A 15134-nucleotide genomic window follows, 5' to 3' on the forward strand; every position below is an offset into this window, starting at 1 on the left:
CTAGTCGCATTTTGCATCAGATGTAATGGACATTTCTGAAAGCATAGATGGGGCAGTCGGAGGGGGGAGGGGACGGGGAAGGAGGGGGTCTGCGATGTTCAGGTCATCGTGTGGAGAGCAATTGGTCCCAGCCAGAGACCTCTCTCCAGGTCCCAATGAACCAGTGGGAGATGGTCAGGTCACCTTTCCTCACAGCTGCAGGCCTGTTGTTTCTGCAGCTACCTATGTGCTCGAGGATGAGCCCTGGAGAAATTAGGCCAGGACTGTTCCTGAGTGAAAGCTTCGCGCGTGGGAAAGCGCCTCCTCCTCCTGGGTTTGCAATGACGCCCACTCATATACCTACTGTTTCTATTCTGCCTCCTCTGTCGCAAAGATAGACAGATGTTAGAATCTACCAAATCAAATAGTCTACTTTGTGTGAGGCCCTGGATTCCATCTGCAGCCCAGCAACACACACACACACACACACACACACACACACACACACACACACACACACACACACACTATCTTACCCACTTTTAAGGGCACAGTCCTATGACATCACTCTCATACTGTTCTGCCATTATCATTACACCCATTTTCAGACTTTCGTTCCTTTTCTCTCTCAAACTGAACACGCATTAAACCAAACTCCCCAATTCGGCTCTTCTCCCAGCTCCAGGCAACCACCATTCTCCTTTCTGAGTCTATGAATTTGATTATTCTAAGAATCTTATGTAAGTGGGATCCCCTAACATATGTCTTTTGCTGCAAGAGGTAGATGACCCAAATTGTGTTTTAGGTACCAGTCACCCTGTCACAAGTGAGGTCAACAAACCCCTAGAACATCTCCAAAGCTTGTACAGCTCGTTTCGTTTCTCATGCTACATATCACTGGGATCCACAGAGTGCTGTGCTGAGTGTAGTCATTCGAGCCCCAGTCTGGTGGATTGGCTGCCATCTTGGTGTACCATGGCCACGGTGGTAGCTGCAGCTCTAGGACTTCTCCTCAGAGCTCTTGGTTCAGAATGAGTTGGAAGCCCTGTCCAATTGCTGGAGAGCCTGGAAGTACAATCCTATCTTGTGCCAGAGGGAAGATAGACACGAAATCTTTGGCAAATAGTAGTAATGAACATCACATTTAGGAAAGCTCCCGGGAGCTCTGTTTTCAATTAAAATGATGTAAGATTGGGTCATGAAAGGAGCATCTACATTCTCTTCATCTAAACACACCAATATGCTTATTTTTCACATGGATTTATAGGCTTTCTTACATGGCTTTCAGATACGACACGTCAATCAGAGGTCTTGTTTTTCACTGACTGCCGCAGATGCATTTGTCTGTAGCCATGTGTTCCCAGCCAGAGCTGAATGCCACCAAGGTGACACATCATCACAGCCTGATTTCTTTGTCCACGGGCACAGTAACAACTGATGTCAGCAATGCATCCTAATAATAATGCTACTAGAAACATCTTTGTACACATGGCTTTTTGCTCTTCTGAATTACTTCTTAGGACTAATGCCCCAGGTGTAGGATTATGTAGCAGAGGGTGTGAACGTGTGTATGCCCTTGTTTTTCCAGTTCACCCGGGAAGCCTTCTTACAGGTAATTGCCTACTCTTAGTCCTTGGTGGTGAAGGCAGGTCAGTGGTGACGAGTTATAATTATATTCATTTTCCTTTCTAGTAATGAGTGCCAGCTACTTAGCCTGGGGACATAATATGTTTCCTGGGTACTTAGTACGATGGGGGGTAATATGTTGCCTAGGTACTTAGTACAAGACCATTTTAGATTGCTTCTCTCCCCACTTCCTGCAACCCCCATGGTTATTTATTTATTTATTTTTATTTTCTCTAAATCTGAACGCAATGTTCCAAGCTAAGCTACCTATAACAAGTCATTTTCTATTTTTTTTTTTTTTTTTGTCGGTCATGGGGCCTGAACTCTGGGCCTGGGCGCTGTCCCTCAGCTCTTCGGCTCATGGCTACCCTACCACTTGAGCCACAGCACCACTTCCGGCTTTTTATCTGCTTATGTGGTGCTGAGGACCTCGTGCATTCAAGGCAAGCACTGTACCACTGAGCCACCTTCCCAGCCCAACACACATAGACATTTTCTAAATAGGTCGCACCCTTCATCTTGCTTTAGCTATACACCATTTGTGGGTTTTAAACAAACAAATGAGGGCGACAGTCCACACTGGATAACATGGTACCTAAATCACCTGCTAATAAGAGGTAGTTAGGATCCTGCCATATTTACTGTAGATTATTGAGAACTTGAGGTGTGGGATGGGAAACAGGTGGACCATTCCGGCTGAACTTCCAATTACTGAGATGAAGCACCCATTACTGATTCATCAGGAATGAAGACAAAACATAAATAACCCAGGCAGAAAATGCCATAAAGAGGAGAGGGTTGGTCCCTTTATGACTAATACTGTGAGCACTTGGAGCTGCAATATCTTCCTCATAGTGCTGGCAATTTCCATTTGTGCTCACAAAGTAATAGTACTTGTCAAGTAATCCACGCAGCCTTGGGCTCTTTATGCGTTTATGCTTAACAGCCCTCTTGGCTGCTGACAATAAATAAATCAAATGAGAAGAAAATTATAATCAATTTTTTAAAACACATCTTCAGCCCTCCATGGTTAAGGAAGACAAGTTGAGGCCACAGTCCCTCCAACAACTTCATAATTAATCTTCCTTTCCAACAACAGAACCTACTCTTTCTTGGGTCCCTGCAGCTTTGAGGAGACTTTGGGTGACATGGGTGATTGGAGCTGTTTTATCCTTTCTTGGGGGACTGAGTCACAGAATGATTAGGCTTTCATTTACCTTTGCATCAAGGAGCCAGTGAGGATGAGGAAGAAGGGGCTTTGAATGGTACCTGTTTGTAGGTGGCCAGGTGAAGACTCAAGGGCATGAAGGCGGTTGTTACCGGTTCCCACACGATACCAGCATATGAGCTTCAACAGCTGGTGAAGGCATGGCGGGGCACATGCCCAGAGCTAACTGGTTTTGAGAAACAGGATTGAAAACCATGGAATCATTCCAGGTGTTTATGGAACACCTGGGTGTGTGGGGTGTGCGCTTCAGGGAGAATGGACAAAGGGAAGGGGCCTTCCCAGAGGGCCTGGGCATCAGCATTTCATGGCTAGCCTGCAAATGAGGCCAGAAGCAAGCAGGACTTCAGAATGCACCCCAGGGGACTTCCTTCTTGGAGTGGGTTTCACTGGGCATCTGTAGGGAATACAGTCTCAGGAAGGCTCAGAGGAGGAGGGGATGAGGCAGAAGGAGGGGTAGGGGTGGGGACTTCCCTGCAGGCTGAGTCCCCAAACTGCCATCTATTGGCCAATAAAATCTGCAACCTCTTGTAAAGTGTCCATGTTTCTGCTCCATTGGTTTCACTTGCTGCCAACTATGCAAACGTGACTCTTAATGAAGGTTTGTTTCCTGGGCTTGAAAGATGAGCATTTGTGTGCGTGCGTGTGCGTGTGCGTGTGTGTGTGTGTGTGTGTGATCAAGGAGGGAACTGGCTCCTTGTGCCTTCATGAACAGCATGGCTCCCAGAGGGCTGGTAATTCCCAGTCAAATGTTACTGTCAAAATTGTAAAGAGAGGAAATTAGCTTCAGGTGCAGGCAACCTGTGTTTTCCCAGCTAGTCTCATTGACAGCAATTGTATATAACCCGCTTTTCCATGTTTACACATGGAGGTGCCAGGCTAAAGAAGAATGCTTTGACAGAGGAGACAAACCTAACTAAACACTCCACTGTTTTATGTCAGCCAAGTCTTAACACCAAATATAGTCTTCATGATCAGAGGTAGGCTAATGCTTTAAATCTTCCTAAAGCAAATGGACAATTTTGTTATCTAAGAGATAGGAGATATCACAATAGAGATATAAAGGAGAGGTCATCAGGGGCTTTCCATGGCAGGGTGAAAGTCAGTGGTCTTGAAATGACAACTATGCTCATAGGACCAGAGGAGCTCTTCCTGTCTGACCTCAGGCTTCCTACTCCTGCTAGCTCACTGTGACACAGACACACACACACACACACATGTGTGCACGCGCACACACACACCTTTGGGTGTCTTCATCCTTTCTTGGCCAATCCAGCTAAGAGTTCAGCCCTCTTCCAATTCTGTCTGTGTCTTCTTTTTCTGCCTATTTCTTTCTTCTTCTGTTATGAATATGTTATGTGTTGTCCTTATCTAATGAATCTATCGTTTCTCTTTCTCTAAGCTGTGGGCTTCATGAAGGCAAGGGTTTTTTTTTTGTCTGTTCTAAGCACTCTTACCACTGTGCACACAGAATGCATTCAATAAGTTAGATAAATGAGCAGATGGCTCTAGCAGGTTAGGAGAGGGGGTTTTTCTTACACAAACAATGATTTATTTGTTGGTGCCACTGCTGTTCTGAGCATTTCTGTCCATTCTGTCTTACCCATGCTCCAAACTTCCAGTGCCAAACTTCCTTGGCACTAGAACTTGGGTTCTGGGAATTCTAAAGGCTGCCCACAATGGGAGTATTTTTGGGCTGAAATGCAGACATCTGCTAGGTGCTGGTCCAATGTGCTTCCCTGACTGAGCTCCCAGGCATCCTGCAGGGCCCACCCCACTCTGGAGTACAGGCAGGCAGAGCCACAGATTCCACCTCCAAGCCTGGTCTTAAACGGTGACTATCCTCTCAACTCTCTTTCCACTGGCTGCTAGAATGAGGAGGGCTCCGTGGCGGAGTCTAAAGTTCTCAAAGAGGGAGTGAAGAGAGGGAGTTGTCACGGACCACCTGTGTGGGTCAGACCCCTTGCCCCCACCACAGCATAAGGATCATGCCAGGAAGGCATTATAAACCCGGTGTGTGTCAAAGTGTTGAGATTTGGAAGTTGGCTGTTAAAGCAGTTAGGACACACTAGGTTAATGCACATATTAAAGTCATTATGTTAGAAAGTGTCACATCAGGCAATCATGCACTTGGTTCGCTGCCTTATCTGAGCCAATCTAATTTTTTCCTAAATTGGGCACTCAGCCTCCCTGGACTTTGGTGAAACCCACAGCGAATGTGAATGAGGAGGAGACAGGAGGAGCTATCAGAATACTTCCTCAAGGAAGCAGAGCAGGCTTCTTCCTTAGGCAACACCAGAGGTTATACACCTGAGCAGCAGTGGAGACAATCTCTGCTCACAGAGCTGAAGGCCATGGTAAAAACCCACAGCCAGTTTTGAGATACCAGAAACTCAAAGCAACCACAACAGCCATCAGTCTGCAGGAGCTGTGGGGTCATAGTACATTCCAGACTCCAGCTTTCCATTTGGTGCTTCTATGATCACAGATCATTTCTATGACACTGAGTGTCACTCATTCTCAAGGGGAAATTTCTCCCACTTTCCTTGGACCAGGGAAGTCTGACCAACATCAGTCACATGACCTTGGTGTAACCTGCTAGCTGCCGTAGCAGAGAAGTAGTCACCTCATCAAGAATAGCAATGAATGAAGAAACATGGAACATGGTGAGCATTACCTGGCCAGCCAGCATTTCATACAACAGGACACCGTATGCCCACCAGTCCACAGATTTTCCATACGGCTGGTAAGCAATTATCTGTGAAAACAAATATGTCAATTACATTTAATAGTCACATAGCTTGTTTTAGAACAGGTTAGTCAAGCAGATGTCTGTGGTACAATCTGTCCCTGTCCAGGGAAGAGGGCCCCTTGAATCAGACACATTGAGAACGATTACCCACGACCCACTATTCATGTCTTGTTTTGGGGCTCCACTTCTGATTCACACAGAGATTTGCTAACAGATTTAATTACCTTAACTGGTGAACAATATCCAGACATTGAATTGGATTTAATTCTTGGAAAATAAGAGAGGCCACTTAGAGCTGGGGTCTGATTAGGTAAGGTGACTACATGATGTAACTGAGTTTTGCTAAAAGACAAGGTTGACAGTGAGGGATGGTGATGAGGAATAGAAGTAAGGAATGACTGAAGTGAAAATTATAGTTTTCTTGTATTGCTCACAGAGGTAGGCTGATATACACCTGGTTTGCTGAACAGCTGATGTCTTGAAAAAGGCATACAATGCAATACCTGGACCTTGTTTGATCCAAACTAATCAGCTGCAATAAAAGATACCTTGAGACAACTGGAAAAGTTAAGATAGAGGAGTCTGCATGATCAGGTGACATATTAAGGGGTTAGTGTAAATTTTGATAGGTGGCATAATATCATGGCAGCTAGTTAAAAAGTATGAGTTCAAGTCAGAGATGAGTATATCTACGGATGAAATGTATGAGACATGAAATGACATGTCAGTTTTACAAGGAGTTGGCCAAATGCAGGCAGCTGCTGACACTGGGTGATGAGTCCATGGGGGACTCATTTGTTCTTCCTTCTACCTTGTGGCTCTCTCTCTCTCTTTCTCTCTCTCTCGGCAGAACATTTCTCTCACTTTGAAATAGGGAGAAATAACAGATTTCAATTTTTAAGTGTGGCCTGTCTTATTAAAACACGGGTTTTATTCCCTCTCAGCTAGGTGGTGTAGACAAGCACATACTTCTTAGACTTACAGATCATTTTGCAGGATTGGAGGTGAAGGCATCCTAAAGATATTCAGCATAACCACTCTGTCATTTTATATACAAACTTGACCTTGGCATAGTCAAAGATATTCCTAATGTCACCCAATGGCTAATTAAATATCATAGAACAAAAGAAAGCTTCCCACACATCTGTCACCCTCATCTCCTTAATGCATGGCTAATATTCCTCTGTGTAGAATGAGAAATACAAGTCTCTATGATTTGCCTAACTATGGCTATCCAGAAAGGACTACCTGTTTGCATGTAGCAACTTTGTGGCTCATTTTCTTGACAAGGAGATGATAACTGTAAAAATCTCTGAGTTCTTAGGTTCTTCTTACTACATTTGCTCTTTCTGAAAACTTAGAAAGTAAGTGCACACACAAAGCCTACCAAAATTAGAGTCTCCAATCTGTTACTAGGAATTGCCTATTTTCAAAACTTTTGATGCAACAGCAAATTGTTTCCCAAAAAAGTTGGACTGATTTAGCTCCGTATTGATGCCAATTTTATATTTTTCAATGTGAAATCACTCTTTAAAAATAACAACCTTATTTTTATTTATTTTTAATTCCATAAGACCTGCATGCTCATGAAAGAAAGTTGGCAGAAAAATAACCTAAATGAGTAAAACTGCTTATAGTCTCACCACCCAGAAACAGTGTTCCATCATTTATCAATAAAACCATTCCACCAATGTTTAGGTGAAATATGTGGGCAAATACATTTTAAAAAATGAGATTATGCCAACGTGCCGGTCCATAGTCAGTTTATTTATTTAACAGTAGATCATGAGTATCTCTGGAAAGACTATTTCTGCAGGATAAATTCTGATTGGTAGCAACATTGAGTTAGAATAACTGTATTTGAATCAACAGTAAAACTTTTAGGACTTGTCAGATTTACTCATGTTTGGGCACACAGGTAGGCACCTACCAGTAGTGGATGAATGGGCTGTGTCCTCAGATCCTCACTACCACATAGTGTTGGTCATTGTTACAAAATGTGCCAGTGTGATTACTGAAAGTGATATGTCTGTGGTCTTATTGGCCTTTTGTTTGGTTCCATTTGGTGTTTTCATGACCAGACATAATTTCTAGACATTGAATATCATCCTTTGTTTTTTTTTGTTTGTTTGTTTTGAACTCTGTGCTGGGTGGGCTCTGTCCTTGAGGTATTCAGATCAAGGCTAGTGCTCTACCACTTGAGCCACAGCACTACTTCCAGTTTCCTTGAATATAATCCTTTGTGAAGAGGGGATTTCTTCTTCTTCTCCTGAGTCAGGCAGGTCAGACCAATGTTCTTTATGAATATTAGATGCTTGGGTTCCCCTTTTAGTAAACTGCAATTGCCTGGTTTTCTATATGATTGGTTGGTTCATCCACTCATTCTTTTGTGATTATGTGAGGTCTAAGGATACAGTAGACAAGTGACAGACAAGATCCCTGTCCACACAGGCAGGACACGACATTTGTTTTTCTTAATAATGCATTGTAAAGGTATCAATTCTTGGGCTGGGAAGTTGGCTCAGTGGTAGAGCGCTTGCCTTGCATGCCTAAGACCCTAGGTTTGATTCCTCAGCACCACATAAGCAAAAAGAAAAAACCCGGAAGTGGCACTGTGACTCAAGTGGTAGAGCGCTAGCCTTGAGCTGAAGAGCTGAAGGACAGTGCCTAGGCCCAGAGTTCAGGCCCCACAACCGGACCCCCCCCAAAAAAAGGGATCAATTCTCTTATAAATTTTGCACTCGATCTTCTCAGCATTATTTATATCTGTTTTTTTTTTTTTTGGATCCGGTTGTGGGGCTTAAACTCTGGGCCTGGGTGCTGTCCCTCAGCTTTTCAGCTCAAGGCTAGCGCTCTACCATTTGAACCACAGTGCCACTTCCAGTTTTTTTCTGCTCATGTGGTGCTGAGGAATCGAACCCAGGGACTCGTGCATGCAAGGCAAGCACTCTACCACTGAGCCAACTTCCCAGCCCTTATATCTGTTTTTATAATACCTTTTGGTTAGTAGAAATATGAACTTGGTTTTTTTTTTTTTTGGTGGTGATACTAGGATTTGAATTCTGGGCTTTGTACTCGCTAGGCAGGTGCTCTATCACTTAAGCCACACACCCAGCCCTTTTTTATTTGGGTGTTTTGGGGATAGTCTCCCAGTTGCCTTTGCTTTTGGATCATGTGATTACTTGTGGCCAAATGTATGGTGAAAGGAAGGGGTATTTGACTTCCAGGTTGAGGCTTTTAAAAGCCCACTTTTTCCTGCTGCCGTAATTCTAGATACCATGTGCTCCAGTTAACTCAGCTGCCTAACCTGGGCCAGAGGAAGTGTGAGGAAAGAAATATTCACAGTAGTTACACTATGACTTTAGGGATGGCTATGGCAGCTAGGGCTAGCTGTTCTGCCGAAAGCTCCTTCATCCATGTAGATAAATCACAAAATCTCAGCTTTTCTGTGAACTTAGGGTTGGCCAAGTAGATGAGAAATAGAAATTCTCTTGCTGAGCCTTTACTATATGTGATCTCTCTGTGTACATCTTCTTGTGTCATCTGATGAGGTAGAAATAATTATTATTCCAATTTTTAGGTGAGAAAACTAAGGTTTAGAAAGTTAATGTACCTGCCCAAAGAATTAATTAATAAATGACCTCTGACTATTAGCATATTTGTTTGAAAGATGCAAGTTATGGTTTTCAAATGAATTCATATTAAGATTAATGAAATATAAATCAAGGGACATTGAAGATTAGTGTGAAAAGTTATTAGTGGAAAAATTAGAACAGAAGCCGGGTGCTGGTGGCTCACACCTGTAATCCTAGCTACTCAGGAGGCTGAGATCTTAGGATTGCAGTTCAAAGCCAGCCTGGGCAGGAAATTCCGTGAGACTCTTATCTACAATTAACCACCAGAAAAACAGAAGTGGTTCAAGTGGTAGAGTGCTAGCCTTGAGCTGAAGAGCTGAGGGACAGTGCCCAGGCCCAGAGTTCAAGACCCATGACTGACAAAAAAAAATAGAACAGATTAGAATAAAGATTTTTTGGTGTGTGTGTGTGTGTGTGTGTGTGTGTGTGTGTGTGTGTGCTGGTGTGTGTGTGTGTGTGTGTGCTGGTACTCAAAGCCTAGTGCTGCAGATTAGCTTTTTTACTCAAGGCTAACACTCTACCACTTGAGACACAGCTTCATTTCCTTTTTTTTTTGCTTTTTAATTGTAGACAATTTCATGAAGACAGTGTCATGGATTTTTTTCTTCTTGGGCTGGTTTCAAACTTTGATCTTCAGATCTCAGCTTCCTGAATAGCTAGATTACAGATGTGAGTTACCAGATCCCGGCAAGTATAAAAGATTTGAAATGATCGTTTTGGTTACTGTAAGAAACTATATTTAAAGGGCACTTGAGCCAGGCCCCAGTGGTTCATACCTATAATCTTAGCTACTCAGGAGGCTGAGGTCACAGATCAGGGGTTCAAAGCCAGCCTGTGCAAGAAAAGTTCATGAGAATCTTATCCGCAATAAACCAGCAAAAAGCTAGAAGTGGAACTGTGGTTCAAGTGGTAGAGTGATAGCCTTGAGCAACAGAGCTCAAGGACAGTGCCTTGGGCCCTGAGTTCAAGCCCCAGGACTGGTATCATGTAAGTGTGTGTGTGTGTGCGTGTGTGTGCACACCCACCCACCACACACCTAACAAAGATACTTGAATAAACTTTGCCTGTGTCACCATACAGATGCAAGTCCCAGGGAGTTGACTGTGGGTAGCCAGAACCTGAGCACCATTGCTTTGGTGGAACAATGGAGTGGAGGATCAGAAGGGCTAAGTGAGCAACTTACACTTTATTTCACATTCTATAGTCTGAGCAGTCTGTCAAACACACCTCTCGGCTACAACAGAACAAAGTCACACCTGACTAAAAACCTGTCACAAGAAGTGGGTGTCCTACACCTGGTTAGAATGAATCACAAATCCTATCAGCCATGACAACACCTGGATCCCTCCCTGCCCCCATTCTACAACTTGGCTCTAACTTGCTCTTCATTTCCTATTTCTACAATATTAACCCCTTTTGACCTCACTGAACACACACACACACACCCTCTTCTTTCTGTAAGATTAGAAAAGCAGAATGCCAAGCATCATGGGCTTTTCTTCCCCAATGCCTGCATTGTCAGCCTGCTTAGCCACTGGACAGATTACAGTCGCTCTGAGTCATCATAAGTGCCTTCCATGTGGGATGTAACTGGGCTATTTCTTCGCAGAGTTCACAGCTGTTACCCTTGGCTATATGCAGGGAGCTTCTGAAAATCTCAGTTACAAAAGTAACTTCACCACTGAAAATTCCTTTTCACAACCAAGCATACTTTCTCCTCAGTCATCAAACACAATTCAAAAATAGCTCCGGTTAACCCAAACTCCAGGGCACTAAGAAACATGGCTTGAGATCTGCAGTTGAAGGTGGATGCTCAGATATGATTGATTTCAGATGTCAGTTATGGCATCTCTTTTGAGTTAAATAGAGCTACCTGGTCCAGTCTAGTGCCATGAGCCACACCAGGTTACCAAATATTTGAAAAGTGGCTATTCCAAATTGAGATATGATTCTAGTTGTAAAATACATACCAGACTTTGAAGACTATACAACAAAAATATCATTGGTAATTTATTTTGGATCTACTCTGTTAAATAAAATAATTAAAATCAGTTTTAATTACATCTGTTTCTCTTTTCAACTTTTTGTGATTTTGGCTTGCATCATGGGCAGTGTTGGTCTAGCCCTTCCAGTTCCTACAAGTTTCCACAAATCACACTGCTTCTCTGCTTCTGACAGCTGAGGAAATGGAAGCTCAGAGAGGTGAAGCAGCCTGCCCAGAGGTGTACAGTTTTTAAATGTCAGTGGCCAGTTAGAGATGTCTGTCCCTTTCTTCATCATCAGGCCTGAGACCAGAGGGTGATAAACAGGATGAGACACACCAACTCTCAACCAAAATGCTTCCCAACCAAATTCTATTTGGATTGCATACCCAATACCAGACTAGTCATTAAGAAGTCAGCTTTGAGCCTAGGATGAGGTTTCCAGAGCACAGAGTAGATGAGGAGAAGCTCATGGGTCTGATTCTAATGGGGACAGGCCCAGGTGTCCCTGGCACTTCTGGGCCAATGGACGTTTGCTGCCAAGCTTGGACAGCTTGATATCCTGAAGCCCCAGGCAAGAAGCTGCCATGGCAATTTGGTTTCCCATAGCGGGAACAACTCACAAAAGGAAAGGCAGACTTGGCAAGAACGGCTAGAGTGGGCCGCTTTTCCTTCAGCACATAGGAGGCTGAACTTTGGCTTGGAAGACAGACTCCCAACAGGGCCACTGTCATTCTGTTTTACTGCTGTTTGTCATAGTGATCACTATGATTATACTCACATGAGCCAACTGCTTGGGGGAGGATGTCAGGATGTTACAAATGGCTGCCTGTCTTGGAAAAGTGAGCTATGAATGAGCTTGCTTCTAGCCTGGGCACAGGACCAGGGCAAGAAAGGGATCGGGAGGCAGTGTCTCATTTCTGTAGGCCAAGGGCTACAGCTGTTGGAAGGCCACTGCTCCAAGGCCACCCAGGTTTCTACCCTCTGCCAGACTGGAAGAGAGGAGGAGAGTTCAGAGGTTTTCTGATTTCTGATGGCTCTGGCCTGCGACGGTTTGGCAACAGCATGGAAGGGATTTGGATGATACTGGTAAAGTAACAGCCATGGCTGGAAGCACCATCATCATCACAAGGCAGTCACTATGTGCTGGGGGCTCCTCACCTCTGTGAATTCATTTAGCCTTTGTAAGTCCATTTCAGAGATGGGACCATGAGGTATGGAGAGGGTAAGTAGCTTACTCAGGATTACACAGCTAGAAAAAGACAAGGCTGGACTTCGATCCCTTGTTGTCCTTTGACTACTTTCCACATGGATGACTTTGCCCCAGTAGGGTTCTGGCCTAGGAAAGGCGACTCTTGTCAAAAAGGGTTCCAAATGCTTAACAGGAGCCAGCAGCCAGGATTCTAGCTTCCCTTGGAAATCTAGCATAGGGTATGTGGGGGTGGGGGATAACAATAGGCCTGTTGACCCTTCTGCATGCACTTGAACTGGAGTCCACTCATTTCCATGTTGTCCTTACTCATCAACGCTCAAGAGCCCACTCATAAATAAATGGTTTGACCACAAAAGAAGGCTCTTTCCAAGCTGTCACTACTAAACAATGTGTACATCAAACATGTTCAAGCCCTTTTATTCTCAGAGGAAATAAAGAAGATTTCCCCTTTCATTTAAAAAAAGACATTTTATTTGGATTGGAAATGTATGGTTGTTTTGGAAAACATTATCAATTCTCAAGGGCAGAACATAGGACACAAAAGGCCTTCTTTGTGTACACGGTTAAAACACTGCATGACGTGTCCAAATATTCCCAGTATGAGAAGAAAGAAGATGACCCTGCCTAAGTGTTCTGTCTGGACAGCTGAATCCTGAGTTCTCTCTCATGTCTCCTTTCGTACAAGCTCAGAGAGATTACCCATCCACCTTAGCCAAACCCCGGTTCCTCCCTGCAGATGGGCCAGATACCTCAGCTGCCAGCACCGGGACTGCACCCAGCACAGGGCAGACAGACACTGTACATAGTTGTGTTGGAGGAACAGCCACGCTCCCCAGACCTCGCAAGGTTTTCAGATGGAACATCACCAGGGCTCTTGATTTAGAAAAGCATCTTTGGTTCTAGAAAGGAGCCTAGGTGTCACAGAGTGGCAAAGTGGCTTGAATAAGGTCAGTGGCCAGTTTGGGATGACAGAGGCCTCAGGTCTCCTTTGTCTGTCCCTTTCTTCAGCATCAGGCCTGAGACCAGAGGGTGAGAAACACAATGAGACACATCAGCTCTCCACCAAGATGCTTCCCAAGCAAACTCCATCTGGACTGCATACCAACACCAGACTACTCATTGGGAAGCACACTGCGTGAGAGGGCTCTGAGACCTACTGTAGGAGACTAGCGCTGACACTCAAAAGCTGTACACCCTTGGGCAGGCCACGTACCCTCTCTGAGCTTCCATTTCCTCAGCTGTCATACTGGAATCCCAGTGCTCACCAGGCAGTATGTGGTGGGGGTGATAAATATATTACACACACAGGAACATGCTTGCTATAGGTGAGTGGAGTGAATATAGCTCATAAAGAAACAAGAACTAGTCCCCAGGCAGGGCAGGTGGCTGAATATGGCTGTGAAATAAACCCGATCCAAGGAACATTCTGGTGAGAGGGGATACATGATTAAACATTCTGTTGGCACCTGGAAATTCTCAATCAACATTAGCTCTTCCATTCATTGGTTCAGAAAATGTTAGCTTAGTATGTGCCAGTGATCTAACCATGAGGCATGGAATTGAATAAAATAGATTACAAAATCATCCCACATGCAAGTGCATTTTTAAAAAAACCAGAGCAGCAAAATCTTAGGTTTCTTGCTTTTCTCTTAGTGTCAGAATACCCTTCTCACCTCCTCCTCCTCTAACTCTTCCCTTTTGATTCATGGTTATGGGGTAGGCCCTTTGCTAGGCATGAAGGATGATGAATCTAATTGTGGAGACAAGCGTGAAATGGATAAATACATGAAATGTGATGTCTAAGATCAAGGATATTAGTCCATTCTATGAGAAATAGATGTGAATATTCGAAATCTTTGGGAAAGATATGTAAGGATTACAAAGTATTACCAAAGATGGAAACACTTAGAAAGGTGGGAGTCCAAACTAACTATTTTCTACTCAGACAAAAATCATGGCTCTATGTAGAAGTGGAGAGGACAGAAAAATTGACTTCTCTAATGGTAATGAGTAGAAAGGCTTTAAGATCTGTTCATGGTAGCCATTTCTTCCTATTTGGCTTGCACCAGGAGACCAGAAAGCAATCAGCAGAAACTACCTAGACTGTTCCCACAAAGAGTCTGAAGTCAGACGGTGACAAGACAAAACAAGGAAGTATTTGCAATTAGGAACACTGGCTCTACACCACAAATTTATTCTTTTTACAATCCCTTAATATCCCTTTGAGAGATTTTTTTTTGTCTATATTCATGAGAGATATTGGTCTATCAGTTTTTTTTTAAAAATAATGTCTTCATGTGGTTTTACTATTAAAAGGAGGCTGTTCTCATAGAAAGAGAAAGTGATTCATCTGCTTTGATCTTCAGAAAGAGATTGTAGAAAATTGGTAAAATTTCTCTCAACTTTTAGTTGGATTTATCAGTAAACCTATTTTGGTCCAAGGCTTTCTATTTTGGAAAGTCATTCTTTATTTTTTAAAAAGATATAGGCTAATTCAGATAGCCTATTTCTTCAAGTGTGTTTTGGTAGAGTGTGTCTCTCAAGGAATTGAGCTATCTCATTTAGATGATCAAATCTGCTGTGTAACATGGTCCATCCTTTTCACACCTGTTGGATCTGTAGTGATGGTCTCACCTTCATTTATGATATTAGTAATCTATGTCATCCTTTTATCTTAATTGGCAAGAGGCTTATCAATTGGACTGATCTCTTCAAAAAATCA

At 43.5% G+C, this 15134-nt stretch overlaps 1 protein-coding gene across 1 annotated transcript in view; it reads right to left on the reverse strand.

The window, feature by feature from the left end:
• The window catches only part of Prkca (protein kinase C, alpha), a 388590-nt gene that overhangs the window by 16695 nt on the left and 356761 nt on the right, over positions 1-15134 (reverse strand). Inside the window, exon 14 of the mRNA XM_013037977.1 lies at positions 5508-5588. Coding sequence (XP_012893431.1) covers positions 5508-5588 — 81 coding nt within the window. The remainder of the gene's footprint in view (positions 1-5507; positions 5589-15134) is intronic.

Source organism: Dipodomys ordii, unplaced genomic scaffold (assembly GCF_000151885.1).
Source record: "Dipodomys ordii isolate 6190 unplaced genomic scaffold, Dord_2.0 Scaffold7, whole genome shotgun sequence".
NCBI classification, from domain to species: Eukaryota; Metazoa; Chordata; class Mammalia; order Rodentia; family Heteromyidae; genus Dipodomys; species Dipodomys ordii.